This window comes from Sinocyclocheilus grahami, unplaced genomic scaffold (assembly GCF_001515645.1).
Source record: "Sinocyclocheilus grahami isolate Dianchi unplaced genomic scaffold, SAMN03320097.WGS_v1.1 scaffold310.1, whole genome shotgun sequence".
In the NCBI taxonomy this organism is placed as follows: domain Eukaryota; kingdom Metazoa; phylum Chordata; class Actinopteri; order Cypriniformes; family Cyprinidae; genus Sinocyclocheilus; species Sinocyclocheilus grahami.
The window spans coordinates 320,352-336,702 of record NW_015505489.1 but is presented as its reverse complement, the minus strand read 5'-3'; the positions used below and the strand labels follow the sequence as shown (position 1 = coordinate 336,702).

General features: G+C 36.6%; 1 protein-coding gene across 1 annotated transcript in view; it reads right to left on the bottom strand.

The window, feature by feature from the left end:
• Nucleotides 1-16,351, bottom strand: part of triob (trio Rho guanine nucleotide exchange factor b) — a 190,259-nt gene that overhangs the window by 9,077 nt on the left and 164,831 nt on the right. Inside the window, exons 38-57 of the mRNA XM_016293909.1 lie at nucleotides 15,764-15,859; nucleotides 15,510-15,658; nucleotides 14,562-14,628; nucleotides 14,090-14,193; nucleotides 13,920-13,989; nucleotides 11,708-11,797; nucleotides 11,505-11,597; nucleotides 11,304-11,354; nucleotides 10,800-10,877; nucleotides 10,029-10,220; nucleotides 9,751-9,931; nucleotides 7,654-8,279; nucleotides 6,106-6,353; nucleotides 4,287-4,425; nucleotides 4,134-4,161; nucleotides 3,858-4,023; nucleotides 2,114-2,235; nucleotides 1,590-1,662; nucleotides 1,261-1,461; nucleotides 994-1,132 (exon numbers count right to left, since the gene is read on the bottom strand). Of these exons, the coding sequence (XP_016149395.1) occupies nucleotides 994-1,132; nucleotides 1,261-1,461; nucleotides 1,590-1,662; nucleotides 2,114-2,235; nucleotides 3,858-4,023; nucleotides 4,134-4,161; nucleotides 4,287-4,425; nucleotides 6,106-6,353; nucleotides 7,654-8,279; nucleotides 9,751-9,931; nucleotides 10,029-10,220; nucleotides 10,800-10,877; nucleotides 11,304-11,354; nucleotides 11,505-11,597; nucleotides 11,708-11,797; nucleotides 13,920-13,989; nucleotides 14,090-14,193; nucleotides 14,562-14,628; nucleotides 15,510-15,658; nucleotides 15,764-15,859 (2,913 nt within the window). The remainder of the gene's footprint in view (nucleotides 1-993; nucleotides 1,133-1,260; nucleotides 1,462-1,589; nucleotides 1,663-2,113; nucleotides 2,236-3,857; nucleotides 4,024-4,133; nucleotides 4,162-4,286; nucleotides 4,426-6,105; nucleotides 6,354-7,653; nucleotides 8,280-9,750; nucleotides 9,932-10,028; nucleotides 10,221-10,799; nucleotides 10,878-11,303; nucleotides 11,355-11,504; nucleotides 11,598-11,707; nucleotides 11,798-13,919; nucleotides 13,990-14,089; nucleotides 14,194-14,561; nucleotides 14,629-15,509; nucleotides 15,659-15,763; nucleotides 15,860-16,351) is intronic.

The window sequence follows — 16,351 nt, the reverse complement described above, 5'->3', positions numbered from 1 at the left end:
TGCTTAAGAGCCGAGCTGTCCTGCAGCAGTTTCGATTTGAGCCACAAGCATTTCTCTTTTTTTTTTAGTTACATAAGCACTTTACTGCATCCTGCTAACTCTTCAAAAACAACACTTAAATCCTTCCCTGTTCTAGTCTGTACTATTCTAGACAATGCATGAAACTTTGTATTGTTACCACTTCTCATGTTATTAAGATGAATCACTAGTATTGCTCATTTGTTAGTCTTTGGATAAAAGTGTCTGCTAAATGAATAAATATAATTGTAAAATACTTGTAAATAACTATATTCAAAAACTGACCAGACATTTCAGGAAATGTATGATTTTAAGAGTTCACACGTTTTAATGACATTTACATTCTATTTCCAATCATTTGTGATAACGGGAAAAGGTTTTACTTTTTTTTTTTTTCATTCACAATTAGCAGTTTCTCAGCAATTTCTGCCTGATGCAATATTTTAGAGATAAACATAACTGAAACAAAAATGACATTCATTATAATAATTTCTATGACTTCTCCATGGCTAGAAATCAAACTTTTACATCTTTTAAAATATTCAGGATCCCCTGGTTCTCAAATAAAAATGACAGTTGTTGAGTAAAGACATTAAAATAAGAAATATTTTTTGATTTTAGGTGTTTTAGCTTTCACTGTATAAAATCTTTTGAAATGGTAAATCAAACAAAGATTATGGGAGTATGCTTTACAAGAAAATACTATTTCAGTCTGTCTCTCATTTGTAAAATTTCCAAGCAATTTCACAGTGTATATGGTCACAAAATAAATTTGACACCATTTTTTAGTGTATTTTATTGGCCATTTTGTCTTAATTTAAATCATTTTAAGCGCTCTTTTGGAAATGTGCTGAGGTCTCCTAGTAGGTCCCGGTCCACTAGTTGAGAACCACCGGTCAAGATGTATGATTACATATGTGTGCCATCTGGGTATCTTACTTATCTTATTAAGAAAAATTCTATGGGAAAACCCACCTTCAAGTCAAGATGAGCAATCCTGCATGTGTGAAGGTAGTGTAAAGCTTCGAGAATATCCCGTAGGTAAAGAGACACCTTTTCTTCTGTCAAGTTCCCCCAGCTAACAATATAGTCCAGGAGACGACCTTGATCAGCACTGATGTGCAAAAAAAGGAAAAAAACAAAAAAACAATTCCATCAGTCTTAAATTAATGGTATTAACATTAGCATTGCCATTATGTGTGGGAATATACTGTTACAGATAAAGAAGAGAAGTTCACATACATCTCCAGGATGAGAACGTAACTGGCTGGGGTCTCGTAGGTATCCAGCAGGCCCACCAGGTGAGGATGCTGAAGACACTGTAGGACACCCAGCTCTTGAACCACATGCTCTCGACGCATTAGCTTCTTATTTACTAGCTTAGCGGCCACTGATCGCCTGTTTCCTCTTTGCTCACACCACTTAGTGACGGCAAACCTGCCTCTACAGACAGACAGAAATTAAACATTAACTGGTTTAAAATAGCTATTCATAGAGATAAATGACTGTGTTTTATTTCACATCTACATTTAGTTCATTCAGAATGCTAGAACATTTCATTCGTACAGTACCTCCCCAGTTCCATGACTTCAGTGTAGAGGGACTCAAAGTTATCCTTCCAGAGGATCCCGTCACAGGAAGTGCCTACAAAAAAAAAACAACGTTGGTGACTTGACTCGACTACTATTACAAATTTTTGGGTCCCACTTTATAGTAAGTGGCCTTAACTACTATGTACTTACATCAAAAAATAAGTACAGTGTACTTATTGTGTTCATATTGTATCGCAAAACACTTTTGCTGCTATTGAGGTGGGATACGAGTAAGGTTAGGGACACGTTTGGTGGTCTGGGTAGGTTTAAGGGTGGGTTAAGGTGTCAGGGATGGGTCAACAGTGTAATTATAAATGTAATTACAGATGTAATTACATGCAGGCATTTTTAAAATATAAGTACAATGTAAAAACATATATGTACACAATAACTGCATTGTACAAAATGATTCATTTAAATGTAAGTACATAGTAGTTAAGGCCACTTAATATAAAGTGGGACCAATTTTTGTTTCGAGCAGTGTTAACTGAAACTCAACTGACCAAGCACCCTGAGGTAGGCTGTTGATGTCACTGAGCCCACGTCATTAGAGGCGATGCAGGTGTAGGTGCCGCTGTCATCCAAAATGGCAGGTGAGATTCGGAGGGTCACTTCCCCCGTCTCACTGAACAAAAAGTAAACAATTAGGTGACAAAAATGTATAAATTGTAATGTATCAAAACACAAATGTACAGCAAAGTCTATTTTAAAAAAATTGGATTCCTGGAATACATAATCAGATAAAATATAATGGTAACACTTTACAATTAGGTTCCATTAGTTAATGTTAGTTCATGTATTAACTAACATTAAAAGAACAATGAACAATATATTTATTACAGTATTTATTCATCTTAGTTAATGTTAATTAATGAAAATACAGTCGTTCATTGTTAATTCATAGTGCATTAACTAATGTTAACATGCACAACTTTTGATTTTAATAATGCATTAATAAATGTTGAAATTAACATTAACTAAGATGGGTAGAAGTATTATTCATTCTTAGTTCATGTTAACTAATGTAGTTAACTAATGTTAACTAATTAACCTTATTGTAAAGTGTTACCAACATAATGTATATAATGAATAATGACCACTAAACTATATATTGACTGTTGTCCCAAGCCAATTTGATCTCACAAGCAAAATAAATAATTCTCACAGAAGAATAAAATCAAATTTCCACTCAAATTTCAACTCAATATTTCATGTACATTCATTTATTAAAGCATTTCACTTATTTATTTGGTAAGTCACGCAAATGTACAAATTAATTTACAGACAGCGAGACATAATCAGAAAAGAAACCACTTGTGGATGATACAAGATGCTTCACATCGGAGTCCAGATCATTTTTGTGATAAAAAAACTAGCTGATAGTACATTACCCTGTAAATGTATTCTTTTATGTTTTTAGTTTATTTACTAAATAAACGTATTTATTTACTAAATATGTGTACATTTTTACTTAATATATTTAACTTTTTTTTTTTAATTTGTACAACTTTTTTAAGCTTTTATTTTTGTTAAATAACCCAAATTATTTTTTAATTTGGGTTATTTAATTTAATTTTAATTTTAACTTTTGTTTTTTTTGTGTGTGAACTTACAACATTTTAATGTTCGAGTACATTTTTACAAAAAGTATGCACTTCTAGGACCTCAACGAAGGTGCTCAACCATAAAAAATAACAAACAATGAAAACAAAGTTGGCACACCATAGCTCCAAAAGTAGAAAATATTTATATAATAAATAAAATATTTATAATTTCTCACCAAAATTAACAGTTCGAGCCATGTAGATTTTAATCAAGAGCCACATGGCTCAAAACAGTACTTTTGGTGAGAATATGCCATATTTATTTATTTATATTAAATAATATATATATATTATTTAGCGATTCAATTTTACAAATATGTAATTAGGAATTTTGATTTCAAGGAAATCAGATATTGTGCAAAAATTAGAGATTAAGTTCGTCTATCCAATAGCAATGACAAATTGTGAAACTAATTGAATTTAGTTTTTTGTCCAAATAACCAAATGCTACCAAATGTAGTCAGTGAACAACATTAACACAATTTCTCAGAAAGATTAGCATGCAAAATGTTTCTTTCAGTAAACAGTTATGAAAGTAGCAAAATGACTGTTCAAACTCGATCGGAAACCATAAAGCAAAAGTGCCCCCTGCAGTCTGTATAAGTGCATGACATGTACAATGATGTCTGTGTCCTGGTTTTACCTGTGTGTGAGTGTGTATCTTCCACCATTGCTGAGAGTGCTCTGGTCAGGCCCTCTCCAACAGACCGAGGCTTTGGGCTGCCCACAGATCTTACAGCGGAGAGTTACACTGTCGCCCCTGTCGCACACCACCTCACTCAAGGGGATCACAAACTCTGGGGGAACTGCTGCGAACAAATCAGAAACGTAGTCATTTGGCTGTTTCATTATGACACAAGAACAATTTATTCTATGCAGAGAGATTTCCAAGAACGAAAGAACAATATTTTTTACTAACCATCATAAATGTAGTTGGGATTCAAAAGCTGCAAAAAATGAAAATTAGCAATGATGTAATAGCTGAAAGTTCATATGTAGAAATTGTCATCACCATGAAATTTCATAATGAGTAATGATTACGTAATGAATCATTAGACTGTCAAGGCAGTACCTTTACAGAAACCTTATTTGCTGGTCCATCTCTAGACTTGCGATAGCCATTCTCTGGTTTGCTCTCCTTCCTTCCCTCTTTTTCTCTCTTTTCGGACTTTCGTCTGACGCGTAGAGCTGTGTGCCACGATGAGGACTTCCTGATTGACAAATATAGCACTGTTTTAAGAGAGCTCATTCACAGCTAGATTATAAATATCCGACAACAAACAAGAAGTCAATATTGTTTTAAAAACGGTGGTGTCTTCTTTCACACTTGCAGTCTAAATTTAAGGTTAACATGAACTCTAAATGAACTTACTTACATATTTAATAAACATTCTTAATACACATCTAATTTTGACAGTTTATCAGTGCACATTCCCAAATGGCAAAAAAAATTCTGACAAAAATATATGCCAAATATATGCTGTAAACAGAGAAGCTCAATTAAATATATTTTTGATATAGAGTATGTATGTAGTTTCAACCCTTCTATACCAAATTATTGTACCAAATACATTTCCAATCTTACAGTAGCCTACATTTAGGGTAAATGCGAATGTGGATGGATCAAAACTACATTAATAATTGAATAATGCTTATTTTAGTAGATCATTTATATTATTATTATTTTATAAGCTTATTTTATGAATTTTATTCAAATGTGTTATATGATGTGACATACGTGAATGTATTTTCTTGGATTGAAATATATAGTGCAAAATGTATTTTTTTCATATATTTATATTCTTTAAATATAAAAATATATTGGTATAAAATATATATTTACGCAAATATATTTTAAAGCATATTTTAGCAAATATATTTTTTTGACAATTTTTGTATATTTTTAAATATATTTGAAGACTTATTCATGAATTTAAATAAATATTAATTAATGTATTTATTGTTTGCTGTATGGGTTATTCCAAAGAAAGCTTCAAAAATTTAAAAACTATTTTCATTATTATTTAAATGTTTTCAAAACCCAGTCAATTCCTTATGAATAAAATCAAGTGCCACATGTTGAGTATTCTCTTTTAATTTTAAAATATAATATGGAAGTATAACGGGTTTTGAGGCTGTGTTGCTGCAGGACCCATTGTCAAAATATATATCGTATCGTATCATATCATATCATATCATATCATATATATCATATCGATCATTTTCATATTGCATATTTTTCCTATTTTAATTTTTGTTTCAAAAGTATGGCAAAAACTGGTAAAATGTACCAACAATCACATTTAAAAAATATACACTTTTTGATATACCATAAAAAAAAAACAGGTAGCCCATCTGAATTAGGACATTTAGGCTATCCATCTAATAGTAGCCTACCAAAATCTTATTAACGGTAGAAATAGAGTTGGTCCCATCAGGCTAACGTGACAGTCACGACTCATGCAGCTGTAAGGTTTTCTTTCTCTTTAGATTTTACTCGCGATCTTTACAACACTTACATTACATTACGTATTTCATGGCACACTCATTTTATGCGTATTTGGCACCACCTATTGTTGTGGGTGTATTATTGACATGTCAAAGTCTAGACCCTGAATATAAGACGACCGCGGTTTTTTCAGATGTATTTCCAAGAAAAAAACACCGTCTTATATTCGGGACAATACGGTAATAGTTTTATTTATTTCTGATGCAACTAGTAATTTTCAGCACATTAACATGCAAAAGACAGCAACATGGATAAAATATAGAAATCTGCTGCTTGTTTGAATAACAAAAATTGCAACGGTCAACCCATGTGTTCCTGCTTCACTCTAGAAGTAACTAATCAGTCAATCTATAATCAATAACAATTAATAACAAATCCTCACTTGAGGGTTCCATCAGGGTAGTCGGGAATAATGGTGGAGGTGTGCCCCAGAACATAGCCAGGGATCCAGCCCTCGGCTGCTGGGCCTTGTTCTGTGGCGGCACGGAAAACTAGAAACATGTTTTGCTGGTTAGAGGCCAATGTCTGCACAACCTCTCCTTGATACACACTGATCTCATCTTCTTTTAGAGCCACATAGTCCTGGGTCACCAACATGGTTGACACACTGCTGCTGCTGCTACTTTCACTCTAAAAGCAGAAACATAGCAAAACATCAGAGTAGCAACTTTTACATTATTTATATTTGATGAAGTATTTCTGTAAATGAAGTATGTTGAAAGACATTTAGTGAGCTGGACATGTCAGAGAGCAAGGATAAAGCAAGCGAGAGCAGTTCTAGGAAAAGATTTACAAAGGAAAGTTTTAGTTTACAAGATCCTCTTCCGAGTTACACTAAAGAGTCGTTCACACTGACAGCTCACAGTTAAATTGCTGATGGCTGTCTAGACGCTGTACTGTGGTTAAGTGTATCATGAGGTGGATGGCGTGAGCTCAAATGTCTATGTTCCCACTGACAGTCGCCTCAATGTTGAACTCTGTCACATCATCAGCGGTCTCAATCGCTCATGTTGCTTCGAATCGCTTACTCTCATTAAAAATAAACGACTTCTGGCCTCTTTGTTGCTGCAAATTGCTTTCAGTGTGATTACCCCTTAAGACTGTTGGTTAAATGAGGAAATCTAACGCCCTTAAAGACCCCATGAAATCAACATTGGAGTTTTGTGGTCTTTTAACTTCAAAACCATCTATATGCTAGTGGACTGCTAAAAGCTGATATATTTGAACAGAAATATCCGATTATAAAATGTACAGTCTTTCTCTTCCAGGAAACAGACAAAATATGCTGATGCACTCATGTGCGTACCCAAATGTTTTGTCCAATAAAATGCTCTCTAGAATGAGAATATAGCTCCCCCTGGTACCCCTATGCTTCAGACTGGCTTCTGATGCAAATAAAGCCTATTTGCTATTTAAAAAAAGGAAAAGCCCCTTGATATGTCTCACTCCAACTTCCTTTTTCAATAGTAACTAATGGGCCTTTGACACCCCACAATATGCTTTTAAACAGAATATCCCAAAAAGCATTTTTGAAAACTGTAAAAAAGCCGTAAGCAGGTTAAAAAGAAAAAATTGTTAGTAATTGTTAGTTGGCTGGTTTATGTGCTTCCAATGCTTGCGTATTAGGTCTTCTCAGGCAATTAGACAAAGAAAATCCTGCCAGTTCAGAGCAGATATAATCAGCAGAGATAGTCAACGGATGTACAGAGTTTCTGAGAAACTCTCAAGGAGTTATCCTGGTTAACAGTGTACGTTGTTAGTTGCTCAGCACAGTCAAACCAGGCCAGTTAATATCCACAACAGGCTGTGAGAATCCTCTTTTAGTTCCAGGACAACGCACATATACCCCAGCGGGTTAGTATGAAGCCGGAGGTGGAGGTGAAGCAGGACTAGGCCTCACTGAAGCCAGGAGCTAGAGATTGGCTCTTACCCCATTGCTGTGAGTTGAATGCAGGGACTGCTCACTGGTGGAAGAGCAAGTACTGATACGGTCCAACTCCTTACTGTGGGTGGAGTGCCTGCGAGTCTGACACTGGTTGCGACTCAGTGTGTCACTCTGCTCTGTGTAAGAGCCAGGCCTGCCAGTAGGCGAGACTGGCATTGAGGCCCAAAATGGGGAGCCTTTCTGGACTGTAAAGTTCTGAGGATTTAAGGGGGAGAGAGTGGGCAAGGGGACTTTGAGACGGGGCTTTGTTAGGGGGAGAGACAGGGGTGCGACTGTGGCTCTTGGAATGGGTGTCCCTGATTGGGTATCCTCGCGTAGCTCCTTTAAGGTGCTCTCCAGAACCCGCATCCTAGGGACCTCACCGTTTAGGTCCTGGTCAGGAAGAGGACACGTACCTGAAGTGTGGTCATCTGGGGCGGGGGCGTGGTGATGCTGCACTGGCTGGGGGAGACGAGAAGAAGGTTGAGGGATTCGGGAAGCTCGGGACCGAGAGCCACAGCTGGGACCCATGGCAGAGCTGCTGCTACCCCCTGGAAGTCCACTGCTGCTGGGTCCACCCAGACCGCTTGCCCCAACATGGTTCCGTTGGTATTCAATGGGTGAAGTCAGTGCTGAGAAGACAACAATAGGCAAGTGTTAAATACTATAACCCAGTCATAAAAGACATTTTCTTAGGTGGATATAGAGTAGTGTTAAAAGTAAAGTATAATAGTAAAGATACGAACAATAACAAAAACTTCAAAAACATAGGTTTAGTCAGGGTTCCTCAATTACTTTTCGCCGAGGGCCAAATTCTGCCAACAATACCAAGCCAAGGGCCACTGACCTACAGTATATATATATATAATTGTTATTATTATTACAATTATTATATTATTGTTACTTTTGTTCAAATAATCACAAGATGGTCACAAGATGAATATTCAGATTTTTCCCCCAGTAGTCTGTTTTATTCAAACAATTATGAACATTTTTGCATTTAGATACAGAATAACTTAAAACATTAATATTAAAAACAAATGAACAAACAAAAAATCTGGATCTCCATGTCTGCCATGCAAATCAACTGTTCCTGCTCATTCACAGACTGGATCTCTTCTCTCCACTTTCCCTAATTGCAGATTCAATTATTAGATTTGTCAGTATTCATATTTTTGAATTGGGGGGGGGATCAAACTGTAACACTGTGTGTCCCAACCAGACACGATGCGATAAAAAGTATCTTTTCCATGTCGTTTTTGTCCTAACGACCCGCAACAGTGACACGTCACAATAAGCGACATGAGATTCTATTTTAGGAACGTTTTTTATTTTCTGCGACATCACGACAGGAACAACATACAAAATATGACAGTGATAATCTCAGTTAATGATTAAGTGTCTAGTGTGAGTTTGAATATTATTTTGCGTTATCTTTATAGCCATAGTGAAAGCAACAACAGATATTTTACCTCATATCTTGAAAATAAATTAAAGCAAACTTAATACGTACGTTAAAACTGTGAACTCACTGCGAACCAACACGTGTGTTCCATAACAAAGATATCACTCACTCACTCACTCACTCAAAACTGTTCAGTCCATTCACATTTGAATCATCTATTTTTCATGTCCACTTTTCTTTTCTACACACTTGCCATGTTTTTGCTGTCACATCGTATCTACACTGGACGCCACAAAGCATTGCAATTCATTAGAACGTTGTGTCAGTACGTTATAAATACAACGAGTCAGCAGTTTACTGTCGGGGATTTGTTGTGTCGCGCCGCATCCAAGACAGCATCACTGATTATAATGAGTTCTATTGTATTTTATTGCGTCGCGCCACGCTGCTTGCGTCCGGTGTAGACACGATGTAAGTTAATGTAGCTTTCTGATGCTGCGTTTAAATTTTCATGCCACATTATTTGAAATTAGCGTGGGCCAAAAAATTTTCTCTCACCTGCCGGATGTGGCCCGCGGGCCGCCTATTGAGGAACCCTGGGTTAAGCCAATTACTTGGTGGTTGTTCATAGTTCATGGGGCTTTACACCTACAACCTCCAATTTTGTAACCTTTTTGGAAACTCTAAAATTGTGTTACCATTAAGGAAGTTTCTCTGGTTCTCCAGGATGCTGCTGATCTGCTGGATCCAGGCCTGGCAAACCGCCCGGTTGGAGGAATGGAGCACATAGTGCTCTGTACTGCCAGTCGATGACCTTGAGGTCAAAATAAACTTACAAGGGTCATTGTCAGGACTCTCTTCTAGACCCAACCAACTGACCTGCAGAGTAGAGAGAGAGACAAGAGATAAATGTTTTTACTTGCTATACTGTGTCTTGAGCACAGTGTTTTCTACAGCAGTGGTTCTGTCTACACACCTTTATGCTGTTCTTAAACAGATAGCCCGGCATGGAGAAGCCCTTCTTTTTATCCAAAGGTTCACTGAAGATAACTATCTGCTCGAAGAGAAAGACGCGCCTCTCTTTCATGCGGGAAAGGAGACCACCATCCTGGTCTGAGACCATGAAGGTGTCCTGCAGAAGCAGTCTTCCCTGGGCTACAATTTTACCCTAAACACATACATAACAAAATAAACAATACTCAGTCCTCAGAACAATTCAAATTCCCTTGAATGTGCAAACATAAATACAAACTAAAGTACAAAACTGCACTAAAAAAAAGAATATTCACACAGTGAATAAGTACAGTCTAGTTTGAAATACTAGACTAACATGTTCCCATGTTTTTTAACTGGAGGAGTGGTCATTTTTTTATTTGCTCGGATAATTTGCTTGTGAATAATTTTGTCAGGCATCTAAACTCTTTTCTCAAAATGAGGAAAATTCACTGTCATTCTTAGTTTGATTAGTTTTTATGTGGAAAGGTTTTTTTTTAACTGGAGGAGTGGTCATTTTTTTATTTGCTCGGATTGTGAATAATTTTGTCAGGCATCTAAACTCTTTTCTCAAAATGAGGAAAATTCACTGTCATTCTTAGTTTGATTAGTTTTTATGTGGAAAGGTTTGTGAACAGCTTGTGGACATCCTGCTGATTTATGTACTACATACAACTGTTAATGGCTGTGCTTTTAGCTTCCCACCTACACGCTTACAAGCTTTCATAAATAAGGTAAGAGAAATGCATCTTACATCAAATCCTTGGAGGCGTCCAACATTCATCATGTCATTGCAGCGTTTTGGAACAACACACATCACCTCTACCGCTTTCTGTGAGAGAGCATATGTAGTTTAAACCTACAGTTTTAAATTTTCTGAAGAAAACATGACTGGTGCTTGTTTGTGTAAAATTTGTTAAAATAATACTTAAGTGTAGGAGATTGCTAAGGTGTTGCTAGGTGGTTTGCTAACTAGCCCAAGACAAAGTTTCCCACCTTCATGCCTATAATATTCTGGTCTGTAGATATGGCTATGGTTACAGATGATTTATGTTTTAAGCTTTATCATCTACTAGGCATAAATTGAGACTTTGATCAGATTAAGTCTTAAGGTTAGAAATGCCATACAGTTAGCAACATTTTTCCTCAAGCTGCATGATTTGAGATACAGAATCATTCATATTTGTAGCACAAATGGTGCTGGATGAGTCAATTGTCAAAGTTAAAAACTAACCCATGTCTTAACAAATACCCTTACCTCTGATTCTACAGTGTCCAAACCAGCCTTTTTGGAGAACTTGAGGAAATCCTACAATTAAGCAACGAGAACAATGATGAGAAACATTAATTTATGTTAGAAGATAGCGATCTTTTCTCAACATCTATTTATTACATAAAGATGGGTCAGTAGTAATGGAAGGAATGACTACTACTTGCTAATGATATTTCTCTGCCTGACCTTCAGCAGAAGCTGGTATTTCATGATCCGCTGCACTGGTTTGATCAGTAGATCAGTGATCTGTAGCCTGTGGCCCAACCTCTGTTTTAAATCCTGATGAAGATATAAAGAAAAAATGAGATAGTGTAGTTATGAGGCTGTCTCACTTTTTATGACTCATGTTTAAATGTCAGGCACGATGTAGGCAGTGACTTGAGTCTTACCTCAAAATACGTGTCAATATACTCTGAAACAATGTGCTCTGATTTGGGCTTGTTTTGGCAGTACACAATGTACATGTGCAGTCTTCGTTCCTGTAGCCAAAACAGAATTTCAGACAAAGAAGGTCAAAACGTACTCATTATACTAAGTAAGATTAAAAAAAAATGGATAGTTCCTGTCCTTGTATAATCATCTTGACTGGTCAATACAGCTTTCCAGTTGTGCTAAAACACACGATGTGCTAACAGCTATAATTCATCTCTTCACTAATCTATTGTTTATATCACATATTGACCACTTTCTTTTAGTGCAAGTATGGCACGTAAAGCAAAAGTTCACCCAAAAATGAAAACTGTTATAATTTTCTCAGCCTCATGGCATTCTAAACATGCATGAATGCTTTTATTCTGTGGAATGCAAAAGAATATATTAAAGGGGTCATATGACGTTGCTAAAAAATAACATTATTTTGTGTATTTGGTGTAATGAAATGTGTTTATGCGGTTTAAGGTTCAAAAAACGCATTATTTTCCACATACTGTAACTGTTCATTATTGTTTCTCCTCTATGCCCGCCTTTCTGAAACGCATCGATTTTTACAAAGCTCATCGTTCTGAAAAGCGAGGTGTGCTCTGATTGGCCAGCTATCCAGTGCGTTGTGATTGGCCGAATACCTCAAGCGTGTGACGGAAATGTTACGCCCCTTACCATATGTGATGGCGTGTCCCGGTGCGACAGATCAAAACCAATAAAATCCATTACAAATCCAGTGGGGACATAATTACTGATTATAATGATTTATACTGTCTTTTTACGCGTTGCGTTGCATCGCGCCGCGTAACCATAAAACCAAGTCTGCATTTGTGATCGGAGAAATGACAAACAACAAGTGCTACTCTACGCTGCTCAAAACTTGCGTTTGAATCGTCAGTAGCAAATTCTTTAAATATGAAAACGTACTTACAGGCTGTGAGTCAGCATTATTTGTCAGAAAACCGGCATTGTAGACTACTCCTCGTCCTCCGTAAAATGCTTTGCACACACACGAATATATGGGTTAAACTGTTCTGGAACAGTTTTGTAAATACAACTTAACCACTGATTATTAGTCGTGTCCTCTTTTGGAAGGCCAAACAAAGTAGTTTCGCTTTCACAACAAAACACACAGCGTCTCCACGACATGGCGGCGGCAACAATACTATTGTTAATACTAACAATACTATTGTTAATACTAACAATAGCGAGAATCAAAGTTACGCCTTCTTTCCGTGAATTTTGGGCGGTGTTATGCAAACCTTCCCACACAGTGACGTAGACGTGGGGGCGTCTTTAAACGAGGCGTTTTAGGAGGGCGTGGACGAGTCTTAACTTTTATAAAGAATATCTCTTTAGTCTTTGCAACTTTAGGGATCTTATCTATTCACAAACAGCTTGTAACACTCCAAAGAGAAAGGAAAACGTGAAATTGCATCATATGACCCCTTTAAACATTTTTAAATTATTCATTAGTAAATTACTCATAATTTGACCCCAATTCTTTTTTTTTCTTTTAAATTGTCTATTTACCACTTATATACATTTTTGAAAAGACTTCTATAATGTAATGTTTAATGCATTTCATGATGTTGATAACAAAGAATGTAATATATTTTTTTACAAAATATATTTTTTTAACTAGCAACAATTTTCATAATGTAATTTGTAATCAGTAATAGACTACAATTTGTAAGTAATCTACCCAGTATTGTATGCAGGTAAAGTAGAATGTACCATATACCCGACTCTTGATATTTCACTGGGTGATAATATAGTTCACATAAAATCAAAACAAAACAAAAACAAAAAAACAACAACAAATAAACACATTCTTCAAAATCTTATAGAGTGCCTCACAACTTCTTTTCTTTTAGCTGTGAATGCATTTACTTCTTTATGGATTAAAGGTGAAGTGTGCCATTTTTGGGGGTGTAAAAATACTCACATCTCAACTAAATATAGAGTAAAACAATTATATGTAATTCGTAGGTTGATTCACACTAAAGGTGTCAACACTATAGCTTTATGGTGTTAACAAAACATCCCAACCAGCCCGACACTGCAACATTATGTTTAAGTTTAGTTTGGGGTGGGACTATCCTTCACCTTTAAATATAACATAATTGCATAATTTTATTTAATGATATCTGCCAAACCCCACAATTAATAATTTCATACCTGTCTGATAAACAGGGGTGCGAGCCTATCTGGGTCTTCCAAGCACTTCTCTAGTTCACCAAGAAAGAAGCTACAAAGATGAGAGGTGTAACATTAATGTCAGGAAACGAAAGTAGGGGGTCTTGATGGTATTTACGAGAATGGAATCTAAGTGTGTAACTTTCACATACTCTTTATGCCAGTCATAAATCTGCTGAATGTTCCCAAAGACGATCTTATCTTTGCCTTTCATGTCGTCGGGTACACCCTCCTCCCTCATCCTGCTCATGTATCCCTGCAGGTGCCAGAACACATCAGTATGGTTACCATGGAGACAATGATAAGTAAAGCATGTGATCATACTCGACGACCATTCTGAATAAGCGGCAAATCCAAACCACTCTCATTTCCCGTGCCACACTGTGCCAACACAGCTGACACAAGGCATTCAGAGAGACACTCTTAACAATGTCAAACAAACCATGTGATTAATTCACAACAGATGTGTAACTCCTCAATAGATAGCTAGAGCACTGAACAAACAGAACTCAACCCTGACAGCAGCTGCCGATTATGATTACTAGAATGAATGTGTTCAGTTGCATGCGGTCACCATAGCAATCTCACTGTGGTATTCGTTAAAATAACTGACTATAAGCCCACCTCCACGACTGCACCAAGGTCTCTCACATAGTCTCTCTCTGTCTCCACCAGTTCCAGCAGTACATAGCTGAAAATGAAAGAGAAAAACACATTTGCATTAAAATCAAAGAACAATTCAAGATGGCAGGCAGAGTCAAAAGAAACATTGTATTTCATTCAGTATCAAAACGTATCAGAGAAAACATTTCTAATTAAGAAATCTAATTCAAATGTACCCAATATTTGAGTGTGCTACGCATTTTTATGCTTATTATAGTACTCTATAGGAATCAATGCTGTTTATATATCCTTTTCACATGACTCACATCAGTGTTCCTTAATGCACTGAACTCGATGGAATGAACCTTAAAGCTACAGCTAAATGAACTCGATTTGTTATAGAGCTATATAAATGAGAAGTTTAAAGTTCAAACTATTTCAGCTTCGACCCTGTTTGCTGATAAACTTTTAAAGCAAACACAATAATTACAAGACAATTTGCGTGGCATATCGTAATGTATAAAACATATGCTACCTGCCTTGAACCAGTTCTGATCTAAATTCAACAAGCAATCCAAGACGGTATGGGGGTCATTAAAAGAGTCACTCACGTTTGAGTTATTTTTACTTTCTACAATGTATTAAAGAGTCAGTACGACTCTTTTCTGTTCAAAACTTTTTTGAAAACTTTTGTCTTCTTTTGCCATTTATTTATGCACCATACCAGCTAACTAAAAACCTTTGTGATACCTCTCTGAACCTCTGTGACCTGCAGCACTTTTTGTGTAGAGGTCAAAACACTGACACTTGTGTTGAGAGAAGCTTGGAAGCTCTGATGTTATTCATGGTCCAAGTCAGTCACCTAAACGTTCCACACATGAGATTTAATTTTGGTGTGGCCGTACAACGACTATGTGTTTTAGAGAGCTAATATAACAAATATTTGAGGAAAATAAGACAGGAACACACTGTCGTCTCTTGAGGAAGCCAGTCTTGCGTTCGCCCATCTCGTCGATGGGAGAGGAGGAAGACAGGAAGGAGTTATCTGATGGGTTGAAAGAAGGACTACTGCTATCTCCTCGCTCAACAAGGAGAGAACTAGGCCTGTCCTCCAGACTCTGAGAGAGAAAAAGTGGACAATACAAAAACATTCAATGTAAAAAAAAAAATAAATAAATAAAGATGGACAAGCTGTGATCTCCTACAACTCTGTGATCTCCTACCATTTTGCTCTTGACGAGTTCCTCAATGGCGCTGACCAGTTCAGCTGCACTCGGTGTCTCTGAGCTGCTGGGACGTCCAGACAGACGGGAGGTAGCCTACGCAAAAGAGAAAAAAAGTAACAATCAGTTCATTTACATGGACAACAATACTCTACGATTGAGACAATACTCTGATTAAGAATCTACCATGTAAACAGAGATTTTTGATTACCTTAATCCGGCTAAAGTCATAATCGAAGTAAACAGAAATCGAATTAAGACATGTGAAGTATTCCTATTTTAGTCGCATTACTGAAGTTCAGAATAGACATGTAAACACCTTAATCACATTATTACTGTCGTGTAGGACTTTTCCCCACATTTTGTGATAGGATGCACACACGGCCGTGCTCAACCGTTTGATGGTAAAATAAAAGAGCTTCAACAACCGCCGTCGTCTGTATGCACGTACACATAATTAAATGCACTTGAGGCTTTCATAAAATTAAAAATGAAACACCCAGAACTGTACATGGCATCATCACAAAGATGAACTATATGTTTATACATGAAATTCCGGAGGGGACGTCGGATGGCGTCACGTGGGGA